This window comes from Gymnoscopelus microlampas (assembly GCF_963454915.1).
Source record: "Gymnoscopelus microlampas genome assembly, chromosome: 24".
NCBI lineage: Eukaryota > Metazoa > Chordata > Actinopteri > Myctophiformes > Myctophidae > Gymnoscopelus > Gymnoscopelus microlampas.
This window is the reverse complement of record NC_139961.1, coordinates 29398430-29414286: the sequence shown is the minus strand read 5'-3', so window position 1 is coordinate 29414286 and position 15857 is coordinate 29398430. Positions and strand designations below refer to the sequence as shown.

Here is a 15857-nt window from a genome sequence, read left to right as displayed (position 1 = left end):
CACACACACACACACACACACACACACACACACACACACACACACACACACACACACACACACACACACACACACACACACACAAATTCAGAGGTTGTGTGCATCTTGGCAATGCAATGCAGTCTGTGTTTAGGTATTTACGTGTGATTGTATGTGTTTTCTCTCCCCAGCTTGCCCTAGATGTGTTTAACAACTACTTCAGCCTTGGGTTCGATGCCCATGTGACACTGGAGTTCCATGAGTCAAGAGGTAGAATCACATGATCTCTGTGGATTCAACCACTAAGTTACAGATGCGAAACCGCTAAAATTTGAGCAACTACTTTTTATTTACCCTGCCTCCTATGCTAAATGTCTGTCATTCTCTGGTTTCAGAAGCCAACCCTGAGAAGTTTAACAGTCGTTTTAAGAACAAGATGTTCTACGCTGGGGTGAGTGTTGTAACATACTGTGTCGTCACTGTCGGGCAGAAACCTTGTATGTCCAAAACCGTTACTTTTTAGGGGAAAAAAAGAAAAAAGTTATTATTTAGTAACAAGCTCTTGTTAACTCTCTCAGTGCCAAGCCACAAGTTATCCCGAGTTTTTTCTGAATGCCCTCAGTGCCAAGAATGAAAAATCCAGAGTTTAAAAAAAAAATAAAAAAGACATATTTTTTTTTTTAAATGTTCAGAACCCAAGATATCGTGATCCGAAGATTTGCTGCTCCATTCACTTCTTGTTTAACTTATTACTGAAAAAAGACCAATGGGCTGTGTGTGTGTGTGTGTGTGTGTGTGTGTGTGTGTGCAGGGGTGGACTGGCCATTTTGCGTACCGGGCCCGGTGGGCCGCTGGGCCAGTGGGCCACTGGGCCCCAAAAAAAAAAAAAAAAAAAATTAAAATATTTTTGCACCCGTTTTAGGATTATTACGCTAATTTCCGGGTCGCGCGGCCCATTTATTAGTTACGTTAATGTTTGGGCTGGGATGCTTTCCAACAGGGGCCTCAGTGCGGCTGCAGAGTTCATGTGCAGGGCTGAGCTGAAGCAGTGAAACGCCCCCCCCCCCGTAGACAAAACGGCGCGGGGGGGGTGCTGGGCCGGTTCGGACCAAAATGCCAGGGCTGAATTTTGGTCCCAGTCCGGCCCTGTGTGTGTGTGTGTGTGTGTGGAGATAACACAGTGTCCATCAACCAGAGGAAATGAGGGCTGACCGTGGGTTTGGGAGAGGTTATAACAGACTTGCAGGCAAACGACACGCTAAGGCTTAAGACCATTGTATTGAGGCTATTATTATTAGTTCCAGGTTGTGACATTTGACAGGCACCATCCCCTTCCTCTGCCTTCTCCTTTCATGTCTCTCTCCTCTACTGACAGCTAAATTAGAAATGGATTTAGAGCAGTGGTTCTCAACCTTTTCAGGCTGTGACCCCCCAAAATAATCATATTTGAAATGGGGACCCCCCCACCCTGATAAGCACTTGGAATGTAGGGGTTGAGGCATTCAATTTAGTTCCACGGTTCCACAGATAAATATTGTGAAAATAGCAGTCCACAAGCTCGAGGCGTTGTGAGCTTGTAGATTGGCTATTTTAAAAAAAATCCTCTTTCTTATATTATTTGTCAATCTGGCCAATGTTTGACCAGTTTTAATTTTTTTGTGTATTAAAAAGGTCTTACAAGTTGTTAAATTGTCACATACTGTGACCCCCCAATCATCTGAAGGACCCCCTTGAGTCCACTGGTTTATTAGAGGATCATCTTAAACACTGTGTTCTGTCTTTCTGTCCTCGACAGACGGCCTTCTCAGACTTCCTGATGGGAAGCTCTAAGGATCTCTCCAAACACATTAAAGTGGTGGTAAGTGCCAGACTGTCAACTCCTTGGCCTATTCATACTCGACGTAAGACCCTTAAGTAAGCATAAGGAACGGAGGGGGAGACCAAAAAGGGGAGGGGGGGTGGGGGGTTTGTCCGTCGATTATGTCATCCGTCAGGTTGAGCTCTGAGCTCAACCTGACGTACCTGACATACGTTCACGGCTTCCCTCTGGAGGATGAATAGCCTCTTGGCCCTAATCACGCATAAGAAACGTGTCAAACTATGAATGCACTGAATGCACTGACATAAAAAACGTACCAGTTCCTCACCCCCGACGTACGTCATTCCCCATCTCCGTCTAGTATGTACGCCACTAGCATTTATCATCATATCTAGCAAGTATTCTAGCTACTGGAGTTATTCTGTTTACTTGTAGCTAGATAATAATGACATTATTAGATTGATGCTAGATGGTGTATGTTATTTGCGTGAGTGCTAATTAAGATACTGTAAGATACAGTTGATACTGTAGATGCAAGTAGACATGCTGTTAAGGTAATAGTTACATTATTTACATAGACGCTACGGCGGTTATGTTATTTTGATAGATGCTAGGTAGTCTGTTATTTATGCTAGACATGTTATTTTCATAAGAGCCAGGTTTGATCTGTTACCTTGCTGGACATACTTGTTTTCTTAAGATTCTAAACGCTCGACCACTTAACCCTGTTGTCGGTTGACAAATTTTCATGGTGCTACGACTACAACCTTGCACTTTGTAAATGGTGGATGATGGTAACCATTAGTATTAACCGGTTACAAATGTCTTAACGGTTACTGCTAAACGGTTAACCACAAACATTTTGTTCCTTTTCGTTGTCACTGTCTTGTGGCCTCCTGCCTAATCTAGTTAATTACCCTTGGTTTAAGTGGTTGATGCTGGTAGAAAATCTGAGGAACCAGAACAAAATAATGATTTAACTCTTTACTTACCTGTGCTCAAGACGTAGCAATAAAGAAACCTTGTCTTGACCTTGTGTCTCCATCCATTTTTCCGTCCATCCGTCCGTCCGTCGCCCGTCTGTCCATCAGTGTGACGGGACAGATTTGACATCGAAGGTCCAGGAGCTGAAGCTACAATGCTTGGTCTTCCTCAATATACCCAGGTTAGTACTGTACAATGTAAAGTGTGTATTTTTAGATTTATTTGGCTATTAGAAAAATAGCAGATTTACAAGCTTTCATAGCGCGGCAGTGAGTGCCGCACTATGAAAATCTTCGTGCGGCCCACTCATCTGACCACTTATGGGTGGCCCGTGTGCGTTTTCAGAGCGTGTGTATTTTAATGATCAATCAATGTGTTCCAGCTTGGATTCATATACTTTAAATGTTTTTATTTATCACAATGACATCACAAGGTTTTAAAGAAAACACACCATCTTAGTGTTTTGTCAATTATTTGGTAGCCAACTTGCAATAGTCCTGTGGCCCACCAGTGGGCCCCGGTCCTCAGGTTGAGAACCACAGACGTAGAGCCTTGTTCTGATTTGTGTTTGGATCCATTATGTGCAGATCCAAATAATGAATGTGTGTGTGTGTGTGTGTGTGTGTGTGTGTGCGTGTGCGTGCGCGTGCGTGTGCATCTCCCAGGTACTGTGCGGGCACCACACCCTGGGGAAACCCCGGCGAGCATCACGACTTTGAGCCTCAGCGCCACGACGACGGATACATCGAGGTCATAGGGTTCACCATGACATCACTGGTAACTCAAACTCCTATTGGTCCCCTTTCTCCTCATATTTGCATTTAAAACTCTTGAGTGACATAGCCAGCAGGAGATGGAATCTTACAACCATCTTGTTTGTGCGCGTGTGTGTGTGTGTGTGTGTGTGTAGGCAACTCTCCAGGTTGGAGGTCATGGCGAGAGGTTAAACCAGTGTAGCGAGGTGACCCTGACCACGACAAAACCCCTTCCTGTACAGGTACATCTATTCTAGTCTATTGGTTTGTGCTTGAATCTGTTCTGTTCGATTCATCGACAGTGTTTACCAAAGTGTTTACTATCATAATTACACATCATAAAGTATTTTTGTAAGTTTGGGTCTCGGGGTCACACTATATTTCTTTCTTTTGGGTGTCCAGCTGCAAAAGGTTGTGGACCCCCTGATTTAATGGATGAACTGGTTGCCTCTGTTCCTTGTGTTGGCAGGTGGATGGGGAACCCTGCAGACTAGCGCCCTCTGTCATCCACATCAGCCTCAGAAACCAGGCCAACATGGTCCAGAAAACCAAACGACGCACCTCACTGCCACACCTCAATGAGTAGGTCGCGCGCACACACACACACGCACACGCACACGCACACGCACACGCACACGCACACACACAATCTCTTTATGACTTAAAAAAAAAAACGTAAGCGGTGCCTTTGATGGGTTTATTTCATATGAACTAGAGGAATATTATATCCCTATCCATTAATTTCAATGGTTTGAACTTGAAGCAAATCACACCCAGGTGTTGCAAATACTGCTAATTAAAGATCAAAACAGCAGGCTGCTGCCTTCTCTCTCTCTCTCTCTCTTTCTCTTTCTCTCTCTCTCTCTCTCTCTCTCTCCTGTGCCTCTGTCTGTGCGTCATGCGTGCGTGCGTGCACGCTGTCTCTCAGTGTGCATGTGTGTGCACACGCGGTACGTGCATCATGTGTGTGCACGTTCGTGCTTTGTCTTCCTGTGTGAGTGCTTGTATTTATATGTGGTGCGCGTGTGTGTGCGCTGTCTTTTTAATTCGCCAAAAAGCACTAATTAGTTGGTGCTTTTCTCTCTAACGTTGTGCATTTGTTGCGTGGCTGTCTGAAGGCCAGCCAGTGGGAGGGGTCACCTAAGCATCTTGTTAGGGCCCATGCTTTGTTTCTTGACTGGAGCAATGAAAACCTGTGCTCCTCGGAGCACAGGTCTCCGCCAGGTCAGGTAGGTTATTGTGGGGCAGCAATGTTCGGAATTCGGCAATCAGGATGTAATATGAAAAATCAGACGGAACCATCTTGACCACTTGACTATAGAGATAATGGGTGCATGATGTTTGGACACAATTTGTAGGAGTAATATAAAAAAGAAAACTGTTGCAAAAATTGGCCTCAAGGTGGCGCTATAATAGGGCAATGTTAAAATGGTGGCATTTGTTCCTCAACGTAGTGCGAATGTGGGAGCAAAGTTTCACTGCAATCGGACGCTGCGTTCATGATTTGCGGCATTTTGTTCAAAACGGGCCACTCCTGCAAACTTTAGATGTAAATGTTAGTCAATCAGGATGGACTATGAAACATCTAACACATCCATCTTGATCACATGACTATAGAGATTTGGATTGAAATTTGGATACAATCTGAAGGCTTACAATCAAAAAATGTGTTTTACATAAGTCGGCCTCCTGGTGGCGCTATAAAAGGCAGATGTGAAAAATGCAGGGCAAAGATTTTTCCTTGGCCTCTAGAGAGTGTGCATACAAAGTTTTACACAGATCGGTACAGTTATAGGAAAAAACACAAATCGGCCTGTTATAGCGCCACCATGAGGCTGATTTTAAAATTTTCAAGTAGCATTTCCTCCTTGACGTAGTGGGAATGTGCGTGCAAAATTTCACGGAAATTGCATGCTGTGTTCATGATTTGAGGCATTTTGTTCAAAACGGAGCACTCCTGCAAACTTTGGAAGGCAATTTTAGTCAATCAGGAAGGAATATGAAAAATCTGAAAGACCCGTTTCGTTTAATGACTATAGAGATACTGTGTACCGATTTGCGTGCTGTTTAAACAAAATATGTAGGAGTACTGTCAAGAAATGTGTTTTGCACCAATCGGCCTCCTGGTGGCGCTATAACAAGCCCCTGTGAAAAAATTGGGGCAGAGGATCTGCTCTGGTATCCAGGGAGTGTGTGTGCACAGTTTCGCATCAAGCACGCCAACGGTGCCGGAGATTAGCTGTACACAGACAGATCGAATGACGGACGGACGGACGGACGGACGGACGGACAGGGGGTAAAACATACTCTCTCGCCATGCCTTTCGGCCTGGCGGAGACAATAATTTGTCTAAAAACAATGTATTTGATCTGTCTTTAAATCAGAATTTTGTTTTAACCAAAGGATTAAAACAATGAATAAAAAGGTCAAGTGTAACATCAGCCTATGTGGGAATCATAAAATAGATCACTATGGTGAAGATTGTGTAAGATGCTTTAAAATGTCAAACAAAAAATGTTAGGCTCAGATGTCTCTACCAGGAACACAACTTTAATAGATTGACCCTGAGGGCCCTATTTGATGTGTCTTAAAAGGATCCCTTGCGACGAGAGCGGTCCCTATTGAGTGAAAGATCAACCATTTCTAAAATAGATCAAATATTTAAGGTGTTTTTAATTTAAAATTTTAGTTATAGCTAGAGGGCAATTATAATGTATTAAGACATACGGCTTTTTAGCCAGGGATCCTTTTAAGTAGTAGAGTGCCAAACACGAGAATCTTCGTGTTTGCAAATACACCCGTTGAGTGTGAGAATCTTTGTTTTTTCAATTTCTTTTTTTTTTTCCACAAGAGGGCTCTAATGCAACTTAGGAATGATCCTAGGACCCTTTAAAATGGAATGACGGATGTGACGTACGTAAGCCCAAAAAAACGTCACTTCCGTCCGCTCCAATGATTGGATTTGGAGAAAGAGGTCCATATATCTCCATACTTTTTTACAGTGGTCAAAACAAGCCATTTTCGACGGGCGATCACTCCGCAATGGCGGATCGCGGTAGAAATATTATTGTTCCAGTCGTTAGACGGGACCCTCGGCCATCGCCCAGAGAGCCTTGGTTTACATCCGGGTCCTCGTGGTGGCTTCTGCAGCTCTAAAACGAATCGGCGTAAAACGTTGGCACTGGATGTACCCTGTTTCAAAAAACCACTGGCACTGGATGTGTTAACTCTTTCATTGCCACACTTATTTCAGACTGTATCGTCCCAGTGCCACGAAAAAAGGTGCATTTTTCCTCTGTTAGTTTTTTAACATTGAAGTGAATGGAGCAGCAATTTTTTGGATAGCGTTATCTCCTAGTTCCTTTGAGATAAACAAAAAAAAACAAGACAAAAAAAAAATATATATAATAAAAAAAAAAAAAAGTTTTTAATGTTTTTTTTTATTTTTTTATAATTTCGTCATTTCCGTCCGTGGCCATGATAGCCATAGTAGCATCGGACGGGAATTCCCGTTTTTGGCAGTCAAAGAGTTAACTCTTTGACTGCCAAAAACGGGAATTCCCGTCCGCACAATAGGGCCCTTAGTCTGCCAATGCCACATTGCCACATTGACAACAGCACCGGAAGTGCTTCCTAATAGTTCAAGTTGTAGTCGTGCACCTGATCACACATGATGTACTCTCTCTGTCTTACTCTTTTTCTGTCTGTCCGCCTGCAGCCAGCAGCCTGTTCCAGAGAGGTTGAGAATCAGAGTCAGCAGGATCAGCATGCACGACTACGAGGCTCTGCATTACGACAAGGAGAAACTACGGCAAGCATGTACGGAACACACACACACACACACACACACACACACACACACACACACACACACACACACACACACACACATACCAAGACCATTTTCACGTGGATGTGTTTTTGACCCAATGCTTAGGATGGACTGGATGTTTTGAACGTAAACAAGTCATTAGAGGCTTTGTTTGAGCCAAAGCTGACAGCGTAGCGGCTCTGTACGCCTTCTGTTTTTGGAGGAGCGCCCCGGACAGCCCAAGTTGAAAACTCAAACAGTAAATCATAAGAAAAAAAGGTGCTACAAGCTTGCTCTGCTATGTAGTGCGCACGAAAAGGACAGCGCAACTCACCCTGCGTTTTGCAGCATGCACAAAACGTGCCGTGAATAGCTGACCTACAAGCTCACAAGGCGTTGCATGCGCGACATGTTATGAGTTTGTAGATCTGCTGATTTTCAGTGCTTAACTCAGACGTATTTAGGTTGTGAACCAACACGGCTGCTATGATAGAGGAGATGGGTGAGCTTAGCCTGTAGTTCGGCATTCGAGTTGTGTGTGTTTGGTGTGTGTTGGGTTGACCGATAATGTGTATACGTGTATGTGTGTATCTGAAAATGTTTGTCTTCATATGAAAGAGAAATATGAATGCAAAGCACTGTGTGAAATCCTCTGTGTTTGTGTGTGTGTGTGTGTATCGTCAGACTGAAAGAGTAAGCGCCACAGTGAAGCGCAGTGTGAAATCCCCCTTTTAGCTGGAGGCTTTGCCAGCATTGCCTCTATCAGTGTGTGGGAGTGTGTGTCTTGTTTGATCTGGAATCACTGGCCTTGTTGCTGCTCTTATCTTTGTATGATTAACACACACACACACACACACACACACACACACACACACACACACACACACACACACACACACACACACACACACACACACACACACACACACACACACACACACACACACACACACACACAGCCCACTGCCCACTTATTGTGCCCACGTTTGATGGAAGATAAAAACTTTGCTTTTGCTCTTTCTCTCTCTGTCTCTCTCTCTCTTTTAACCCTGTCCCTATTCTGCTTTGCCCATTTCCTCTGTTCTCCAGCCCAATTATGCCCACTAACATGCCGCTTTAATTTGTAAATGGATGCACACCCACATTTATGTGTGTTCAAACGTTCACCACAAGATGCCACTGTGTGCACTGTGAAAGCATGTGTGGAACAGAAGTCTCTGTGTGTGTGTGTGTGTGTGCGTGTGTGTGTGTGTGTGCGTGTGTGTGTGTGTGTGTGTGTGTGTGTGTGTGTGTGTGTGTGTGTGTGTGTGTGTGTGTGTGTGTGTGTGTGTGTGTGTGTGTGTGTGTGTGTGTGTGTGTGTGTGTGTGTGTGTGTGTGTGTGTGTGTGTGTGTGTCTGTGTGTGTGCGTGGTCATATACTGTACTGTAGTAGCAACCCGAAACTTTTCAAATGTCGTCTCTTGTCTTACATCTACGGCTCTGGTACAGTGGTTTGCAAGATTCGCCCCGGAAACTCTCACAGACAGACTGTTGTTTGGGGTCCCCGGGGGGGGGGTCCCCAGATGATAGTGATGTGACAATGTAAGGACTATTAACTCAGAGCCACACAACGAGATATCCCGAGTGTTTTCTGGAAAAAAATGTTCAGAACCCAAGATATCATTATCTGAAGATTTGCAGCTCCATCCACTCTTTGTTTAACTTATAACTGAAAAAGGCTGTATTTCGCTTATTTCATTGGCACTGAGAGAGTTAAGACCTCTATAATACCTTGAATGAAAAAAGAAAAAAAAAAAGACCATTACTGCATCCAAAGTAATCAACAGACTATACTATAAAAACAGGTAAAAAAATTGCCAAATTGTCAAATAACATAAGAGGCAAAAACTGTGAAAACAGTCGATCTACAAGCTCACTACGAAATTGAATGCCTCAACTCCTACTTTCTAAGGGCTTATCAGGGTGGGGGGTCCCCCAGTTCAAATTTGATTGTTTTTGGGGGTCACGGCCTGTTGAGAACCACTGAATTATGGATTGTCTATGACGTATGATATGACTGCACATTAAGGCAAGATGTCAGCCCGATGTGGCCACCTTTCACTTCCATCCATTATAAAGTTAAATATTTAAAAAAATATGAAACGAGGGGGGGGGGGGGGGTCATGGAGGTAGTGAGGTACTTCTTTGGCTGACTGTCAGCGTGCAAAACAAACGTGGCGCTGATGCTTTAATAATTTGCAGCTTGGTTACAGTATTCACAGCTGTGTTATTTAGTTTGGAAGAACTCTGCACCAGTCAAATCTCGTCACAATGGCAAGTGTCAGCAGGCACGGTGAGAATATGAAGATTCATATTTTCACAGTTTGTACAAAAGGTATGTTGTGACAGAACGCTGATGAAGGCTTGATGCCGAAACATGTACAGTACATTGTCTGCAGTTTACAGTACCAGTGTTTTGTTTTGTTGAATTTTAAAACAAGTACAGCAGTACATCAAATGCATCAATTGCCTTGCCAAGTTTTAGTAATAAAAGTGCCTAAAGGACAGTTCTGTGAGTGTTATTCTCTTTTATAATATTTTCACTGTGACACTTAGTCTGCCTAGAACTACTGTAACTGACAGTTTCTTTTAGGGTTCAAGGTGTTAAGTTACTGTATTGTCTATTTCCTGTCTCTTTCTCTGAAAAACATTCTTGAGAGTAATGTTTAGTTGTAAATTACATTGTGCTTTTGTTTACATAGCTATCATGTTTGATACAGTATAAAATTAAGCAGCGCAGCAGGTGCTCTGAGTCTTTGATTAGACAGCAGTCTGTTATAGAGCTCATTGGTTATTATTCAGAAATAACACACGGCTGAATTCAGTGATTGACCAATCAGAATCAAGCATTCGACCAAGCCGTGTAATAATTTGCTTTAATCCATGAGCACCTCACTGAAGCCCCTCCACACAGTTTGAGCCAGGGCACACGCGCTCATAGATAGGTGCGCGTCTGTTGGCATATCCTGCCGGTACGCGGACTGTGGCTGCTGTTGCTGTCTGGTACGTGGGCTGGGCCTGCTGGTAGGGCTCCTGGTAGGTGACGTCAGGTCTGGCAGTTTCAGATTGTCCCCCCCCTCTCCTCCGCTGAATATTATGCTCCAGTCATTGGCATATTGGCCGATGTTGCACCCCACAGCAGACTCCAGCAGCTGTAGTCGCCATCTGGGCAAACGTGCCTGGCTGCGTGGGCACTGTAGCCAGAGCAGCAGGGCTGATGGAGGGTCATTGGTAATGGTTGGAGCTGGGGTATGAGAGGGAGGGGGTCTGTGGCCTAAAATCAATGACCTAAATTGCACCCAAACCACAACAAAACTCTCCTGAACTCCACTCAACACAAAAAAATCCCCTCCCCATCCCATCCCATCCCATCCCATCCCATCCCATCCCAACCCAACCCTGCCAAGTCATATCTGTGGGTATAAAGCCAGTACAAAAGATACATTACAGACACAACCCTCCACTATTCTAAAACCCCTGGAAATACCAACGTTGGATCTTCCCAGAACTGCTGAGAACTGAGACGCAGCCTATCAGCATCCACGCAGCCAGCGGTCTGTCTGATGTGAACAACCCAGATAGATGACTGCTCCAACCCTGCGCATGTTTGACAGATAAAGCCGGCAGCTTGCCACCAGTATCCCCGGCTTCAAACAAATGCAACCGCGAGTTCTAAAATAAACTCCGGCACGGGGCTCCGGAGCCACAGCAGTCTATACACAAAGTTATCGTCGCTGTCGCGCAGAAATCTCCATATTTCAACTTTTTACGTTTATTTCGTAAATAAATGCCCACCTTGTGGTACAAGATAGTCACGTAAAAGTATCCAAAATAGCTTGTGAGCTTGTAGATTTTCTATTTCTAAGTTAAAGTGAAAGCGGATAAGTGTGTCCTCTGGTTTTATAAATATTGAACTAATGAAAAGAATATCACCAGATAATATCTACATTTAATCTGTTGTAACACAGCTTCTTTTTTTCCATTTCCTGGGAAGTAACAACAGCTTTGGACGTACAGGTTTCCTCTCGACAGGGATGATAAATTGAGCCTCAGAGTTACTCGGGGAAGCACAGGCTGCTTCCTGTTTTGCTCTGTTGCGACTAATAAGGCGGCAAGGCAGAGATGAGGTGGTAGGTTGAAGGCTGCATCAAAAGTAGTTCCAAAAAGTATTGGAAAAACTTTTCACATTATGCGGCATTGATGTTCTACAGCATCTGCCCCGCGTGGGCACTCTGTTTTTGCTGGAATCAGTTTTGTGTGTTTTTGTCAGTATGGCAGGGTTTATCTAGATGAAGTAGCTCATCCTTAACTCTGCCCGGTAGCTCACTGCTTCTCAAAGTGGGGTCCGCAGACTGGCTACCGAGCAAAATGCGAAATCTTTAAATCACTTTAACCCTATTTTAAAACAATAATAATATTCTCCCTGGCATAACGGCTTTTCAAATTGGGGCCAAATACAATTTGGGGGTCCTTGACATGAAAATGTTTGAGAACCACTGCAGTAGCTCCATGGAGCGCAAGTCTTGACGGACACACAGAAACTGATCCTCCACGCAAACAATTTCATCTCTAAAGCTTCGTATCTAAGTAGCTAAATGGACCCATCCAAATCCCAAACTGCATATTTTACTGTGTCCTATATGTCTTTTTCGGTCCAGTACATCTATCTGTATATCTATATATGTCTTTCCACTGTGTCTGTCTGGCTCCCTCAGTCTGCCTGTTCATCTTGATCTTGTTGTCTGTGACTGTCCGTCGGTCGTGTCTGTCCGTCATCCCCACTCGGCAAGTTTTGTGTCACACAGATCATATGTAATCATGAGAGACACAGGGAGAGACAGAGAGAGAGAGAAGTAGAGACAGAAAGAGGGATGGCACAGAAGTTGAGAGAGACAAGCGAGGAGGAATGTGTTGAAAGAGTGAACAAAAGTGTGAGTAGGAGGCGGGATGCATTTAGAGCGACAGGGAGAGAGAGAGAGAGAGAGAAAGAGAGAGAGAGAGAGAGAGAGAGAGAGAGAGAGAGAGAGAGAGGGACAAGTTGAGAAAAGAGGAGCAGAGAGAGGGAGAGAGATGGAAAGAAGAGAGAAAAGCAGATTTACTCCGCAGAGGAATTTAGCTGTTGCCTAGCAACCGTCGGAAAGATCTGTCCCTAATTCAGCTCTGCTCTCTATCTATCCCTCTCTTTTTTACTCTCTTTCTCTCTCTCTGTCTCCCTCTCTCTCTTCTTCCATTGATGCTTTCCTCCGCTCTGCCTACATTGTTGTGTCCGTCTCACATTTTTGTTCTTTCCTCCTTCACTTAACTTTGCATTCCCGTGGGCTGTAGTTTTGTAGGTTTTTACCAGCTTGCTTGAAGAGCTAGCTGGTCTATGAACAGACGCTGCAACTAGGCAACACTTTTCACAACACTTTCACAACACTCCAATGAGGGCTCGCCATCCTCTCAGATTATGAGATCTAAACAGCTGCAGAGGACACACACAGCAGAGAGCACAGTGGTCACTTACCGGGGGATGTATGAATTCCAAAGTATGCATGCTTTATCTCTACAACAACAACAACCTGTAGTGACTAACAATTTCACCGGATTTTGGAGCTAACACTTAGCACGCCACATAGCAGTGACATAAGGTACTTGTGTGCCTTGAATATACTTGAAAGGCAAAGAGTGACATGGTTTGTTTTTCGGCCTGAAAACAATGAAAGGCAGACAATGTTGCCATACTGTCTGAATGGGAAAACACGTTTTTATTTTATTAGAACCCATTCAAATGACCACTCATGGGTCCTGGAACCCACTGGCTATATTTAAAACCTAACATCACTGCTACTGCTTAGATGTGGAGTTGTTTTGTTGCATTGGAATTGCTGAGAATTTATTTTAAAGACATCTTTTAGTTTGTTCAAGACAGGATATTTAAATGTAATATTTAGTTTACATTACATTTTGTGCTGTAGATACAAAAAAAATGAATGATTGGATCGGGCGCAAAAAAAAAAGTTGCTGCAAGCTGGTGTAATATGATATGATAATATGTTTTTTTACGGCATGGCTTTGAAAGAGACTGTCTATAAGAGTGTGTGTGTGTATGCGCGTGTGCGCTCACGTGTGTGTTTGTCTGGAGCTACTCTCGCAAATCGCTTGACCAATAAGTGGAAAATCTCTTGTGCACTTTGCTAGTAGGCTAAATTACAAAAAGCCCAGTGTCAAGAATATACGGTATATTATGTTATAAAAAGTAAAAACGCAGGGCACACTAAGCATTAACCCATGGAGTGCGCCCACACTTTTTCCTTTTTATAACTTTTTATTTTCAATGTGAAAAAACAGCAGCAATGCCCTTTACTCTGAGTTCACTTTTGGATGTCTCAGCTCTCCACTCCCGTGGCAAAGTTTGAAAGTCTTTGAAAGAAGTGGGCTTGTTTGTGTTCCTTTTAACTTTTGTTTTCTTCCTCCCTCTGGCTCCCTTTTTATCATGGAGACATTTGTTCTTGAAAAACAAACAGCTTTATTTTAGCAGCTTTATGTGAAATTGTTCAAATTGACAGTGAATCTCACGGTAATTATAGCTAGCAAACAGTGCTACAGTATGTTAGCTAGCCGACTTGTCACTGTGGTATCTGGACTTTCAGATGCCCACACACCTGCAGACTTCACTGAAGACATACCGTACCCTTTTAATTGAGACACAGCGTATGGCAGGCAGGAACAGAGAAAGGGACTGACACTCTACAATAAATTGCTCTCTCTGCGATGGTAGTTTATGAAGCCACCTTTTTTCACAGCAAAGGAGATAATCTCTCTCTCTCTCTCTCTCTCTCTCTCTCTCTCTCTCTCTCTCTCTCTCTCTCTCTCTCTCTCTGTCTGCAGCCATCCCACTGGGGTTGATCGTGGTTCCTGGAGACAGTGACTTGGAAACATGCAGAGCTCACATAGAGAGACTACAGGAGGTAAGATGGAGAGACAGAGGGAGGGAGGGAGGGAGGAATGGACATACAGTATACTGTAGGTGTATGTGTGGTTTGTGTGAATCAACCAGTATGACCTGCTGAATCGGGACTAGATATCAAGATTCTCATTGGGCTACAATGGCTGTCCCTGCATGTGGGAGAGTCCCCCTATTGCAAAACAACTTAAAAATAAAAATAAAATTAAAAATAGCTGAAATTAGCCAATATATCCATCTACATGTGTGCTTGTAGATCTGCTATTTCTTTGAATATTTATGTCTACAGCATATGCATGTACTGGATATATGTAAAAAAAGTTGTTATTACTATTTTCATTTTCCTCTCCTTTCCAATTGGCCACACTGGTGCCCCCCCCCCCTGGCGGCCCCCACTTTGATAACCTGTGTGTTAGAGAATATTTGGGGTCGCTGATGCTTGGGACGTCCTCTCCTCTCCTCTCCTCTCCTCTCCTCTCCTCTCCTCTCCTCTCCTCTCCTCTCCTCTCCTCTCCTCTCCTCTCCTCTCCTCTCCTCTCCTCTCCAGGATTGTTGCTTTGTTCGTCCCTCCCCCTTGAGATACGTGGCGGTACAGGTTGGTAGTTTGACGCTGGAGCTTGTTGTGTGATGTTCCGTCGTGCTCAGAGACACACAGGGGAACGCGTGCGAGCAGTCTTGGCGTTAGAACCTCCTCCATTCCAATGCAACATCCCACGTTGGTTCATTAGCATACCTTTGAATTGTTCAGCGGCATTTCCTGAAGTGACATCCATTTGTCCCTATAGCTTCTAACACTACATGTCCCGCTCTTGCAGAGATTCATCATTAGCTGCTCAGTAATAGAGGACCCGAAAGGCAAAGTGGCAAGTTGAAATACAAGAAAAACAAACAAAACCCAGTATATCCAGTTGGCACTGTCTTGACAGCCAGCTGGTGGGGACGAAGAATTAGGTCGCAAGATGTTGAACTTCATGGGCCCCCGCTTAGGAGCTCTTAAGAGCTTCTGGTACAGTACAGTATGTCTGTCTGTGTGTTCAAAGAAGTATACTTTTTCAGACCAGGAGGAACAAACTAGACGGAGCAGAAAAGATGGCCAGTGAATTCCCTAGGAATCTCCATATGCTTTAAATTTGGACAGCTCATGTGGCGTAAACGTATGCCCACGCAGATATAACACAACAGATTCTCAGTGGGTTTACAAAGCTCACAGACATATAAGCATTAAACAAAGCGCGCGCGCACACACACACACACACACACACACACACACACACACACACACACACACACACACACACACACACACACACACACACACACACACACACACACACACACACACACACACACGCAGAAGCAATACTTTAAACGCAAAGCCTATACATGGCAGTTAGAATATAGGAAACCAAACACCACAGAATTTTCTGTCACTATTTAAATCTCAGCTACAGCATTTTTATTGATGGTCCGTGTCAGCCTTCGACCCATGGAACCCTATGAAACATTCACTCCCATTGACTCGTA

General features: G+C 43.9%; 2 protein-coding genes across 5 annotated transcripts in view; one reads left to right on the top strand and one right to left on the bottom strand.

Annotated features, from left to right (window-relative positions):
• Window positions 1-15857, bottom strand: part of LOC311040720 (ankyrin repeat domain-containing protein 10-like) — a 454992-nt gene that overhangs the window by 14640 nt on the left and 424495 nt on the right. The gene's annotated exons all lie outside the window — the stretch shown is intronic.
• The window catches only part of LOC311040716 (diacylglycerol kinase zeta-like), a 168239-nt gene that overhangs the window by 81317 nt on the left and 71065 nt on the right, over window positions 1-15857 (top strand). For all 4 annotated transcript variants that reach the window (XM_084051063.1, XM_084051062.1, XM_084051061.1 and 1 more), the window contains 9 exons: window positions 171-249; window positions 375-430; window positions 1775-1837; window positions 2890-2963; window positions 3448-3559; window positions 3693-3779; window positions 4007-4119; window positions 7256-7356; window positions 14258-14337. In XM_084051063.1, the coding sequence (XP_083907189.1) occupies window positions 171-249; window positions 375-430; window positions 1775-1837; window positions 2890-2963; window positions 3448-3559; window positions 3693-3779; window positions 4007-4119; window positions 7256-7356; window positions 14258-14337 (765 nt within the window). The remainder of the gene's footprint in view (window positions 1-170; window positions 250-374; window positions 431-1774; window positions 1838-2889; window positions 2964-3447; window positions 3560-3692; window positions 3780-4006; window positions 4120-7255; window positions 7357-14257; window positions 14338-15857) is intronic.